Below are 14,406 nucleotides of genomic sequence, written 5' to 3' on the forward strand. Positions count from 1 at the left end.
ACAACTGATGTAAAATAGACATTAACATATTTTTAAAACCTCAAAATTATGAAATCTCCTTTTAACTATTGTCTGTTTATTTAAATCATTTAATGAAACAAAATGATGATGCTACCTCTATATTTTTCTATATTTTGGATTGTTGGAATTGTATGGGTAAATCATAAAATCGTTATGTTAGCCTATGACATGGATATCAAAAAACAACAAAATCTGAATTTAATTTATCTTTAATTGTCTACCTATATAGACGATTTATTATTGGTGCTCCGAGAATCCTTGTAATAATAATCGTAAGATGACTTTTAATGTAAATTCTGATACTAGAAGTAGTACGATATCGATCGATTCTTCGGATGTATCTGACAATGATGAATTTTTGAAACGTAATAGAAAGGGATTAAAATATGAGGTGTATATCAACAAATTCAAATATTAAATTAAAAAAAATTTATGTACTAATATTTATAGTATTACGGCTAATTAAGTTGTTTCGTTACGTATTTCATTATTGATTACAGACTAAAACGCGTTGGCCAAGCAGAACTTCGATAAATGAAATGTAATATGGACATGCAGAATTTCTATCATTGACGACGTCCTTCCATTAATGTAATTTGGCTGTGAAAAGAATAAACCTATAAAACTTGAACTATTTAACAAAACGATTAGTTTTTTATTACTTTGTTATTTATTTATTTTAAAAGCTACAAGATATATATCATTGTTACATATGTATTTATGTTTAGTTGCAGAATACTGAGCAATATCAAATAAATTACATGGGAACTTTGAAATTACATAATACGAGACACATCACAAAACATGTGACAAAATCTACTGAATTTTATAACCTATTTGAAAGAATTAGATCATTATGTGATGATATTATATTAACTATAACGATAAAAATAACGTAATATGCAAATATATAGCAACATACATTAATATGGCATATTCTATAAAACAAGATATTTTATCCAATGAGTAGCAGTATCCTATAAAATTTTATTCATTACGTAGAAACAGGATCTAGTGTAAAATTGCTTTTATTTTATAAGTATTCGCGTCTAGTTAAGCAATATTCATATTAGTTGCAGGAATAAGCATTCGAAATTTAATTTTGTAATTAAATTATTGCTAGGGAATGCTTTCAATAACTAATAATTTATGTATATTCATTGAGTATGAATTCAAACATAACTTCTAACTTTTTTTATGTTTATTATAAATATTATGTAATACCTATGAGACATTGCTGATATTATGTATATTTATGACAAAAAACATACACACAAGTAATAATAAAATAAAATTGATAGAAAATCATAAATTTAAAATAAAATTTAAATTTATTTGTACTCTCTAAAAGTAAATAAGCTCAAGAGAAGCAATAAAATAATACCAAAAATTAAATACATTTGATTTCGTATATATATATATATCATACCAAAATAATAACATAGTAACAAAATAGTAATAATAATAAACTTAATAACAATCAATATACATTGCTTTGCTATTACAAAGTGATAGCAAACTTATGATAAAGACTTGTAAATGGTACAGAAAAGATATTGTCATTTCCTGTATTACATTTTTCTTATAGTTCATTCTCCTTTTTTCGTGTTTCCTTCCTTTTTTTTCTGAGGAATAGTTCATAACCAACCAGGAAATGTTTTTGCGTTAAACTAAATGTCATTAAAATACAATACTGCACCGTCAAGTAATTTGCATCTACTAGCACTATCATTGTGTGGTTAGCGTCAGGATATCGATCTTCTTTACTATAACTGTTTCAAATAATATATCTCTAACATCATATTCTAATAGTACACATTTAAAATACGAAATATATTCTAAACTGAAAATATTTTCGGTTCTATTTTCTTTGGTGGAACGCAATTATATTCTTGCATGTTACTGACAATAGTTAAGAAATATTAAGATCATCACTTTCTCTCATGTTATTATGGTACTTTCATTAACAGAAAACGGCAATCTATACTACTTTACTAACATCCTTTATACTTAACTATCTTTAGATGATACGTTTTGAAAGACATAGGCATAGAATATGTTACTATCAAGAAAAGAAGAAAAGAAGAAAAAGAACAAAATTTCAACAACACGTTTACGTTATAAAATAGAACTTGTACATAGTTTGAAGAAACAATAACTTCGTATATGAAACTATATAGAAACATCAGATAGAAACATTTCTCATTGTTAGTGCAAATAACGAATTCACTTTTATACACTGTTATCGTCCTGACCCCGTTAGTAAGTTGTTCGAATTATATCACAATACACAAATGATTACGTTCTAGAATATGGCAATTTCACAGCACATTAATTTAACAGAGATCTCATATAAAAATAAATAAGAATTAATTTAACGAAATGTTCGATAAATATATTAGCTGAAGTAATATATAAATATCTAAATAATATTATAATACACTAGATTTTTATATGCTAGAATAGTTACGGTTAAACGTTTCTAAAAGCCAGAAATTTTTTGTGAAATTAAACGAGATGTATATTGGAAAAAATAGTAGTAGTGGTACGAATTACGTTATACTGTTTTCTGTTAATAATAAACGGAACTTTCTAGCATGATATATATAAACGCATTAATAAATCATTTTATACACAGGTTTATCACCATATCGAAATTACTCATCGGTATCATAAATGTTTTCAACTATCGACCAGCAACATAATGTATATTTAGTGGAATAATCTACGGATTATCTGAAGCACAGCGTGTAAGCGGTCTGCTTTGAACTCTTCTTGAAGCGCATTATGACGTGATGAGTCCTTTAATTATATATATTGAAGCACTCGTATCGTGCTCTCTAAATGATAATTTTGCTATAAATTATATTGAAAACTAATTTAATGTCTTTGATAACTGACAACATAGTCCTATTACACTATGAGAATTGGAATGTGTTTAAATTCAATTGTAAAAGACAGATTACCTTTCTTACACACTGATCCACGTATCATTTATAAATGATGATAAATTACTTTTATACGTATTTAGTGTTCCTTAGAATCTTGCGTTCGACAAACAAAACATGACTACTAAAGCCTACATCACGGTGTAAATCTACTTCCGAGTCTCATCTATTTGAAAGTCAAGAATCACTACGTCTGAATATGTCCTATACCATATGAAATATAAAAGATGATTAATAGAATTGATTATTATCAAATTACAAATAAAATGTATCCATTTCTTCTGCAGAGTAAATATGTAAAATATTTTCACTTAGGTAATTTGTTTTTGAGCGTAAAGTTCTTCAAGCGATGGTACTTCTGGTATTGGGTCTCGCCAATATGCGAAATTACTAAATTCATCTGCAGCCTCTTCTCGCCATGCTGGGAAAAGATGGTCAACAATAAAGCTCATGTTTGAATATCTGAAAAAATAATATGAACAAATTGAATGTATCGGGTTTATCATAATACTATTATAATACTATTCTGCATGTTTGCTAAAAAAACATTGGAAAACATAAAATCTGGGGTAAACGTCAAATGCATCGTTCCATTATAGGAAATAAGCTACTATATGTATCGCATTATTATACATATGCATATAATGAACAAAATTCTGCCGAAACAATTCCATTTCGTTGTGACCCTAATAATAGTTTCATCTTAGCATAAATATACATATGTATATGTGTATGTACATATATATTAGAATGGCGCTATATTTAGAAATCGAAAATTAATTTAAGCTTGCTGCTAAGGAAGAACATATGTAGTATGTTTGCAAGTATTTATATGAACTGCTTGATCAATTGATCAAAGATCTTTCTAAACAATAGCTCTTATGGATATTTTTATTTTAGTTTTCGAAATTAAAAAGTGAAGCTATATGATTAAATTCAGTAATGCAGAAACAATTCTTCTTTATCACTCGCTTGTAATGTTAATGAAAAAGCCTAATGTATCGACACAGTTGTCGCGCACAGTTGCATCTACACAGAACTTTGTCGTACATATGAGTAATATGTTCGAAGTACTTGGTTGAATGTTCGTGCATAAACAAAAAGAAAGTAAAAACTAGTTTACCATACACACACTGATAATACATTTAGGATTTTTATTTCGTAAAAGCTTTACGCGCATAAAACATGATTATCGTGTATGATTCAAGAGAAAATGATTAATTTCAGTGAAAGTTTCATCTCATCTGTGTAACATTTAAGGTGATGAATCTACATTAAGGCAGCTGTGGATGAATGAAAATGGAAATGATAAGAAGCAATCATGTAAGAACCAGTGCTTACCCTATAAGAATCATAAGAAGATAGGTAGGAGTTCTTGCACAACCAAATACCTCAAAGCATACTAGCAATGTCAAACTAAAGAAATAAGTTAAATTTCTACTTTTAAGAGAAAATAAATAAAATAAAAAAAAAAGAAATTGCCATTGGAAAAATTTAACTGCGCTTCAACAATTTGTGGTATACATCATTATGAAAGATATATATATAACTATTATATTGAGATGTATTGTGTTATATGTAAAATATATCTTGATTCACCATAATATGAAATTTCTATGAGACTGCAAATATCACTATATTTTCTGAGGAAATCCCGAGTATAGAATAATATTCCTATTACGAGGTAGCAAATCTATATGCATTTAAAAAAAGGACCAATGGCACAAATATATTGTTTTGTATAGACCATTATCAATGGGATTAGTAGAAAAAAACAGCTACGGTTGTGCCGCCATCAGTAGGTGTTTCACATGGGCAGTGGCGGGAACAACTCATTGACGATATCGCACTGACATGCGTAACTGCAATCATAGAAATATCCGACCTATCAATATCTCTTTCTCAATAACAAATTTTCCTTTTCTGTAAAATATCTTCTCTTTTTCTTACTAACTGGATGAAATACAAATATCGAATATTTTTCATATCAAAATTATGAATAATGCTATTTAACAAATTAATCTTTATTCATTTAGGAAAAGCCTAGCGTACATACGCAATTCCTAAAAGCAATGTATGAAGATGCAACATAATATACGCATTTGTCCTTAGAATAACATGTTCAAATTATTTTGCAATTTTGTATAAAAAAAACATAAAAATATTAATTAAATACTAATACGCTAATAAACTGATTAAAGGATTGATTACATTGAGCACTACATTAGCGTGTCTGTTTAACTACTAATACAATAATGAAAGAATATAAATTGGCAGAAAAGGCAAATACTTACGAAGATTGGAATGTTTGCGTCAATTCGTGTTTTAATTCACCTCTATGGTTTATAGTAAATATACGCATAGTTGGAATTCCTACAGCTCGATACGCCCAAACGTCCTAGAAAAAAAAAACAATCAAAATGCAAGATATATACTATGTAATAATTCAGTAAAATATTTTGGGAAGCTATTGTAAATTTATAAGAAATATTTACATTAATTCGATTTCCGTAACCAGCATAAAATGGTTTTGAACCTTCTGGGAATAAAGCTTGAATATCACTAAGACAGGATATCTTAAATTCTTCAGGTTTTCTCTCTATAACTTCACGATGGAATGCTGAAATTAAGCTCGTTGGATTTAAAAGCAATGGCCCTTCAGGGAGTGATAAATCTCCCTGTCTAATGCTTTTCAAATATTCTCTCGTAACTTTGGCTTGTCCGATGGCCCTTGCAGAAAGATACAGCAATTTATAACCATTATTTTTAATTTTTGTAAATAACTGAGCAACACCAGATTGAGCCCAATCTTTGCCAACAATTGGCAGAATATGGCCTAATACATCAGATTTTGTAATAGTTCCATCTATATCAGAGATAACAATTTTATCGTCCCATCTCCACTTGTAAATATGACATTTACAACGTGTTGTCCCCTGATAAGCTGTAGTTACACTAAAAACTACTTCATTAGCTCCGTCTTTCAAATTAAGACTTGCCTGTAACAAGATAACAAACTCAGGATAAATACACACACACACACACACACACAAAGTATAAGAATTCGAAAATTTTATCTGTGTTAGAATGTTGTAAAAATCTTTTACATACTATCTGTGCTGATGACAATCTCAAAGTTTTACGATATTTTTCAGTAGATTCATAATACGATCTTCTCTCTTTAGGTATTTTGACTCCTTGTGATTGGTTTTGATTACTATCAGAATCTTCACTGCCACTATAACCTTCACCCTCTCTGTCGCGATTTTTCTCAATCTTGGCGATGTCTTTCGTTAATTTTGCAGATTGTTCTACCGTTTCCGTCACCGTCGTTATAGAATCTGCATTCTGGTCAATCTTTAATTCCCTATTTGCAGTTTCATCAACTGGAGTATTTTCTTTGGTTTCCATCTGTTCCGATTGTACAACGACTCCATCAGCTACAATACGCAAGAGAAGATAATTTAGATTATTTTACATATTACTTGAAAAATGATGAATAAAATTAAAAGGGAAACCATCTTACTTTGACTAAGGTCTTGAGACTTTTTGGTTGGTTGTGCAGAACGTCTCCATGAAAACCACGAACTATAACCACTACGGCTTTCGGGTTTGTCACTGCTTTCTTGTTTTTTCTCTTCATGCATCGGTAACGACATACATTGAGCATATAAATTTTCTATTGTACTTTGTGGTAAATGTCTTTGGAATACAGCGTAAGTCATTACAATCGGGCAAGCGGCCGCCCAATTATAGAATTTTCCATTAATTTTTACAACTAAATTTGGATTTTCATATAATTTTGGATCTGAACAGATATCTTCGAAATGGAGCAAATTTTGATGGAAAACTTCTTTGGATGGGCCAGTTTCAGAATCTAAACCACCGCATAAGGATAAACTAATATTCATATTGCCGTCAAATATAGAATGTTTTGGTTCCTCAAAGTCACTATCCAATGACTTTGGTCCACCGATAGCTCCTTCAACGCTGTTAGGGCTTTGTGGCAAGCTTGGTCCATTGCCTGACTCTGTATCTTCTTCGTCTACTCCTTTCCCATCTACAAACATGATATTAGAGTAATTACACATTTTATACAATTTATCAAAACAAATTATTTACTTTTAACTGCTGCTTGGCCTCTGTGAGAGGAAGGAAAATAGAGAGCTGCAACTTCCGGGTCCAGTTCGTCAGCGTTAAGATCACTAAGATAAATCCCTTCTGATTCTGGATTACGTCTTACACGAGAAGTTTTCCGCATAAACGACAACATACCACTGAGCATAGATCGGTGCGCTTCCACTGTTATTGAAACAATAGTTGATTAGTCTAAAGTATATAAAATTATATTTATATATAAAGACACGTTTTAAAAGATGAGACCAATCTATTAACTGATCAAGCAAAATATAATATTTTATACTTTTTATTTTTACGATTTTTATCTTTACGTTTCGATAATTTTTGTCTTTTGTCTGTCAATTGTACTAACTACTATTCGGTTGATTAACAGCATTTGATGAACTCAATGAACTTCTGTGAGGTGCGTGTGTGGATTCTGGAGGCAAACTGGGCAATTCACCCCATCTCCAACTCTGTTGATGACTTTTATCTTCCTCTCTTTCAGCACCTTCTTGCGTTATTTTACGCATTTCAAACTCTGTGTCAGATTGAACAGGTGAACATGGCCTGGAATCCTGATTCCTATTAAATATGATGATAATAAAAGGGTAAACAAATTAATTTTACATGTAAATAATCATTATACATACACCTTTCTCATAATTTCTATAATATTATATATAATTATATATACATATATGTACAATCATACATAACTTTAACATTTATACATACTCATAGGCACAATAATACAATAATACACAATCTATTCAATGGCAAACTTACTTTGTAATTTCAGTATCACTGAAGAAATGGAAATCTGTTTCAGGACGTTTATCTGTTGTTTCCTGAGATGAAACTATAGGTTCATCTTTTCTCCCCAATTCTACAGCTGGATTTGAATCCTTCAATATCTTTAACTGATACACATATCAAAATAAGCAATACTAGATCAATAGATGAATAATTAATATGAAATGCAACTATTAAACTTACAGATTCGGTAAGAATTTCATCCGGAATGGACGCGTCGTTCTCGCTTATTTCCGTCTGGCTACTGCTGCCATTGCTAGTCTTTCTCTGAGATCCTTTTTTTTTCAAAATGCTTTTCCTCTTCCGTTTCTTCTTACTTGCATTGGTATTGCTTTTGTTTTCTTCGACACTCGCGTCCTTTGAATTTTTTTTACTCATGGACACGTTCGATTCGTCACTCGATTTTTCTCTACTGCCGCTACTTTGCACATCCTCCGTAATTGGTCTAAAATCATTCTTCACAACGCTAATTTTACGAATTCTTTCAGACGAAGTTACAGCTACAAAAGATTTAGGCGTGGACGCAGTTGTACACGTTTCATCATCATTAATACCATCCATATTAAAAATTTCTTCCTCGCCTTTTAAGGAATCTCGTGTTTCTTCTTTTTCTTCCTTCCAGTCGCTTAATAGAGCTTTCTCAAATTTTTGTCTCTGTTCTATAGGGAGTTCTGGAAAATTTTCTTTGAACAATCTTTCTTTATCTTCGTTTTTTAGAGCAGAATACTGTTTGCAAATTAGTTGTTGCTTTTGGACTGTAGAGATATCACCAAAATTATCCTTCAATATTTCTTCCCTCTCTTCTGAAGTTAAAGCAGCAATTTGGAGCCATTTTGCACGGTGCTCCAATGGAAGATCAGAGAATTGTTCGATTAAGAATTTTTCTCTTTCATCCGGAGGCAAAGCTGACATTTGCTCCCATTTCTCTCTTTCAGTAGACAAGATAGATTCTATAAGGATTTTATCCGTTTGCTCTGGAGGAAGATCAGAAAGAATATTAAATCTAGATGATGGGAAACAATTGTCTTCAGGGATAGGGGAACAAGCCAAATGAGGTGGAATTTCAGCGTCAGTCGGTGAACCATGAGAACTAACTTCCTCAACAAAAAAAGCTTCTCCAGAATCTCCTAATTTCATATGGATTTGTCTAGGTTCTCCATCTATTTCTATATCCACCTGTTAAGAGAATATGAAAAATAAATTATTTTTCCTCTGTGTTTGCTCCTACGTATCCTGAGCATTTCAAATGGCAAATAAAATTTATAAAAACTACTCAGTATTATTTAAAACACTACAAAGGTAAGATTTGAATATATAACAAACAAAATACGAGACACGATATTATAACAAAGATTTCAGAAGTTTCGAAAAAATTATAGACATGAGATAAAAACGATAAAAAATTATGAGAAGCTTACTATTTTTTCTCTGGAACGAAGTACTCCGAGCTTTCCAAAACGAACGTGAAAAGGTGAGCAAGTAAACGATCCATCCGGTTGTTCAACAACGATGACATCGATAGCACCGGTCAGCGTTGCTGCATTGATCTCATTGTAGAAAACGCGAAAGTTACTTATGAACTTGCCAATGTAGTTCATACTGTACATTGTACACTAACGTATAGTCTCAAACCACTCTAAAAATGTATTTCCGTTAGGATATTTCACCGCGTTGCAGTGATGCGTGCGTGACAAGATACTGGAAAGTTGCCGCGACACTGAACACCCGTATTTGTTTAAAGGTCTTTCGAGAAGAAAGACATCGTGTCTGGAAATATCGGATTTGAAGGGTGACTTAACCACATCGAGACATTGTTTTTCGATGGCAACCGTAAAACTGAGAAAATTCGTTGTTTCTTGCTCGAGCGAATCGAAAACTGCAACTGAATTGCCTTTCAATTAAATGACACGATTTTTAACGACTCACACAATACAACCGTCACTGTTACGAGTTACAAGACAGTCGAGAACTGTCAAAAATTTGTAGCCGGGCAAATACTTCGATTACAAATTTACGATCAATTTATCGTGGAAGTTGCGCATCGACATTAACGATTTGACGAATACACGTTGAAAATTAGAAAAGAACTGTGTCTATTCAACAGAATACACTTCCGTAATTCGGCTAAAACTTGAATTCTTTGTTCTTGAGAATACTTCGGTAAGAAATTCAGCCGACTACCAGCAGACGGTAGCCCAAATTGACGTTAGAACAGGTCACGTGTTCAGACCTGGCCAATCCAGGTTCCGATACACGTCGGTCAATAAGACTCAACGTCACGTGACCTCCTGGGAATCACGATGTACCGCGTCCTTTAAATGCTCTTACTAGATCTGAAAGCACAAAGACACAACATACGATTACCAATTTAATTATATCTAGGTACGTTCTCTTTGAATTAAGTTTTGAAGGAAACTAGCGTGGCGTTACGTTTATTTTCGTCGAATTGGTTTATCGTTACCCTTGAAACATTGATCGTCGAAGCTTTGTTAAGCATTGATTATACGTTTTCATTGAAACAATGAGAATATTTTAAACGTTGAACTTTGCTCTAATAAAAATTTGCGATATACGTGTAAATTTAACATTTTAACGCATATATACTAGTAACATTTTGCGTAACATTGTTAAGTAAGATTGCATTATGTTTTAAACGTGGTTAGATGATCTCGAAAAGTGAATGTAATAATCGAACATCGGTTTAGCCGAGATCCTCCAACCATTCAATCATTCGATCTTTTGGAAAATTACTGATTTTCTCTTGTTGTTGTTCTTCTTCTTCCTAGGAACTTTTGCAATTAGATTGCTTTCATATACCGTTTTGTTTTAGAAATGGCACGTAAGAACTTTGTATTTTGATCGTTCAGCTTTTATCGCTACAGATCCATATATGATAATCTCTTGCATAATCAAATCTCCATTTGCCACTATCATTTGAAAACGTTTGCTAAATATCAGCAATTCGTAATTGGACAAATTTCAAGAAATTCGATATTCTACTGAATGCTAATAATATAACACATATTCTTCCGAAATTGTTAGAGATTTCCCCGCGTGACGTCTCTCTCATCTCCTGTCTCATTGACATTCAAATGTCGCAGATAAATATTGTTAACGGTTAATACTACACACAGATTACACTAAAGCAGAATGTATAACAGAATGCAATACTCTGAATATGTCCGGTTATGACCCCATACAGACGAACGATTTTTATTCACGTGATATTGCTACGACCATATGTCTGTCTCCGTTGTTCTTAACTGAGGAAACAGTTAGTGGATATGTCGCTCGTTTGCGTCGGGCCTAAAGTGTTAAAGAAAGAAGCAACAGCAGCAACTGTTTCCAACACAAAATAATCTTGCCCTTTGTGTAAATCATTCTGACGAACAATTTTCTCGAACATACATTGCAACTTGGTTAAGTTCACGGTCGGGAATCACGAGCTAGTGGCTACATATTCGCGTTACATCTGATACATTTACGAGTTCCTTGGCATTCGGCGACTCGCCAAAATCGAAAGACGTTCGAGCTAAAGCGAAACACATTCTTTCAGAGTATTTATCATTTCTCACTCGTTCGTTACTGTGGAGCTGTACTAGTCAGCCTCTCTTCTTTTTTTATCTACGATATTCTTTTCTTACTTTCTTTCTTTTACCCTTTTCTCATCTTTCTGTGTTCCTCTTTTTATAGTGTCTAATCGCGTGACTTTCAAGCTGCGTTTTCAAGAATGATACTGTTCTAGTTATTCTGGTTCGCAACTTATCTGAATGGCAGGCTTGTGTAACCGCGTGGCTCCATCGAAAGTAATCATGAAAACAAGCGAAACGAAAAATAAAACAAGAAAAAACAACGGGTGAGGATTTACGATCACTATGCTACACATACGCGCAATTTCAGCTCACTACGGTGACACACACATTTACGCGATATCAGCTTTTTTAAATATGGTGTAGAAGTAACGAACGAAAGCACAGCGTTGGCAAATGCAATTATTTTATCCCTTTCACAATTCCGATCGCTGATTCAAATTTCCAAAAAAAAAAAAAGGAGAATCGCCGACTTCGAAATGAAAAGTTCCAAACACATGGAAGCGTAATTAGATTTCGTAATTATCGTGAAACTTTTTCTTCGGAAAAATAGATGACTCACCGTTGTTTGTCTATCTATTCTACGGATTCTTACATTTTTACTTTCTCAGGTGAGACTTTTCGAAATGATTAATCGAAGGCCGATTCGACAATGACTTGCTCGTTCCTGAAGGTTTTTACCGGAAATAACTTTAATCAACTTTAATGGATTTCACGCGTTAAGGCTGCGGAAATGCGTGTTGTTTCACTCGGAATCTCTCTCCTTCTCTCCAGTTTTCTCGGAACTATAATTACGTTACTGTCACGTCGCGATCGATATACACGCGACAGACACGTCTACGCGAACCTAATTTTGGACTAGTGGCTTCTTTTCTATTCGTTGCTCTCCTCCTCTTTGATCTCACCTTTCTATTCTTCCTGTTTCCCATTAAATAAACCAAAGGAGCAATAGAATGCAGGCAACGGTAGACGATAACAGTAGACTGGCATTGCTATGGCAAACGATTAAAATTTCAAAGATAAAATATCGGAATCTCCTGCCTCTATGTTTGGTCTCTACCTACAGACTAATTTATTGCCCATTCTTCGACACTATGCTTTACGTATGAAACAAAAATTTTTCTTTTCAAGCCGATCATTGGCGACATACTTTTTGCGTCTTCTTATCGAAGTCTCTAACTCCGTCCCGAAAAATTCGAACGGAAGAGAACGATTAAAATAAAAGAAAAATAATTCGAAGGAAAACTGTAGCAAGGCTACAACGCGTCTCGCAAGACGAGAAGCACACGCTTTAAACCTTGAGCTTTGATCATTCTACCGCTTTCGACAAAAATAAGCACGATCGAACCTGAGAAAATACGTGTGACAAGTTCGAAGAAACCAGTGCCAAATGACAAAAGCGAAGATAGACAACTGAATTATGCAATTAGCTTTCCTTCCTCCTTAGCTGCCATTTGTAAACCAACATTCGCTTTTTGCGAACATTGGTAGCTCGAGATACCAACAATCTTTAAATGTCGACAAAAATTGTACATATTATGCTTCGTGTTATTATATTTCTTATCACATAGCGTATCCACGCACAATTCTACACAGCCGAGCGTCTCGTTTCATTCATACATAACTACATACATACATATATACATGCATATGTATACACTCTACTACGTATAGTCTTTCGCACGGCCATTTCACGGTCAGGAAAATATTAGAAAGGAAACTATCGTATCAAATTAAATGGAAATAATAATTTTTTGTTGCAATCGTTAAGATAGGGATATATCTCGTTCGCAGTATGTCCTTTTCCTTTCACTTACCTATTCGAAAATACGGTCCGTGATTTCGTTGTCGTGGTAGAAAGCTTGAGAAATTCGCCAAGTGTGGTACACTCGTCGTGATCGTGTACTTTGTACTACCAAACGTTGAAAACACTTTGAAAAAGTCTATGTAAGGAAGAATCGCGTTGATAACGGTCCCAACGTAGTATTCGATTTCTTCCAACTTACCCTATCGTATTAGCACGTGCATACTTTCGAAAATTATTGGAGAAATAAAGGAAACTGGCTTTACTGACGCAAGAAAAACAAAGTGTAAACTACTTCACGCGAGCATTCGAGTCAAACTGAGTCAGCGACCGGAGAATCTTGACTCTCGATACTGCGCTTACGTTCTATCATGACCACGCGCGATCGCTTGGCGAATATATGTATATACACCGTGCCGCTCGTACTACATTACATACATATGCACATGTATAAATGTATGTTGTAAACACGCACACACGTGCCCATAGCATGCTGAACGCAGCCGTGGGTAACGTAAACACAATCCTTGTCAAGGCAGAGAAAACACGCGAGACTCGTGTTTTCGCCACTGAAAAACTTCTGATTGGTCGTCGATGCTCGGATCAACAGTCGAGCCTTCTTTTGCCTTCGTAGGAGAGTGGAAGGAAACAAAACACATCGTTCGATTGTTGACCTAAATTCTCTGTGCTCCTACATTTGCGTAATCAACTACACCATCTCATCGCATTGCGTTTCCTCGCGACGATGCTAAAATATATGCGTTGATAGAAAGATCATTTTGTTGTCTTTCGTCGATGCCTCCGATCAAATTTTTCTCACCCTTAACCTCTTCTGAATTCATCGGAAATTTACATAAAAAATCATTTGTTCTTTTCAAAAGTGCGAGTAGACTCTGTTCCCACATGTATTCATATGTATATCTACGCATTTCGCTGCATGTTGCTGACAATAATTCCTACAGCGTCGATCAGATTGCGTTGAGGTGATTAACCTTGTTCGGAATCAATCGCTGGGATAATACTAGAAACAAACTATGCGATATGAATGTATACATGTATATATATATATATATGTATACGTATGTAGTTACATACTATCGAATAAACG

At 33.4% G+C, this 14,406-nt stretch overlaps 1 protein-coding gene across 5 annotated transcripts; it reads right to left on the minus strand.

Annotated features, from left to right (window-relative positions):
- Positions 1 to 1,333: 1,333 nt before the first annotated feature.
- Lpin (phosphatidate phosphatase LPIN) lies at positions 1,334 to 13,663 on the minus strand. 5 transcript variants are annotated; one of them, XR_013058454.1, is made up of 12 exons: positions 13,312 to 13,662; positions 9,323 to 10,237; positions 8,088 to 9,080; positions 7,878 to 8,011; positions 7,462 to 7,673; positions 7,092 to 7,271; positions 6,496 to 7,029; positions 6,081 to 6,409; positions 5,465 to 5,968; positions 5,264 to 5,367; positions 2,988 to 3,431; positions 1,334 to 2,877 (listed from the first exon to the last, which is right to left on the minus strand). XR_013058454.1 is itself a non-coding variant. In XM_076618750.1 (12 exons), exons 3-12 carry the CDS (start codon positions 9,509 to 9,511, stop codon positions 3,281 to 3,283), a joined length of 3,330 nt encoding a protein of 1,109 aa, XP_076474865.1. In that variant the 5' UTR covers positions 9,512 to 10,237; positions 13,312 to 13,406; positions 13,501 to 13,662; the 3' UTR covers positions 1,334 to 3,280. The 5 variants fall into 5 exon arrangements, 2 of the variants coding, with proteins under 2 accessions (XP_076474865.1, XP_033193148.1); XM_076618750.1 differs by having other exon boundaries at positions 1,334 to 3,431; positions 13,312 to 13,406; positions 13,501 to 13,662; XR_004464410.2 differs by lacking the exon at positions 1,334 to 2,877 and adding an exon at positions 4,311 to 4,831 and having other exon boundaries at positions 3,292 to 3,431; positions 13,312 to 13,663.
- Positions 13,664 to 14,406: the final 743 nt, after the last annotated feature.

The sequence above is a fragment of the Bombus vancouverensis genome, chromosome 5 (genome assembly GCF_051014615.1).
Source record: "Bombus vancouverensis nearcticus chromosome 5, iyBomVanc1_principal, whole genome shotgun sequence".
NCBI lineage: Eukaryota > Metazoa > Arthropoda > Insecta > Hymenoptera > Apidae > Bombus > Bombus vancouverensis.

Coding starts and splice junctions, on each gene's coding strand:
- Lpin (XM_076618750.1), bottom strand. CDS start 9,511: ATGTACAGTATGAACTACATTGGCAAGTTCATAAGTAACTTTCGCGTT. Junction 9,081..9,322: donor TTCGTTCCAGAGAAAAAATA/GTAAGCTTCTCA, acceptor TTCTCTTAACAG/GTGGATATAGAAATAGATGG. Junction 7,674..7,877: donor AGTGATACTGAAATTACAAA/GTAAGTTTGCCA, acceptor CATATTTAATAG/GAATCAGGATTCCAGGCCAT.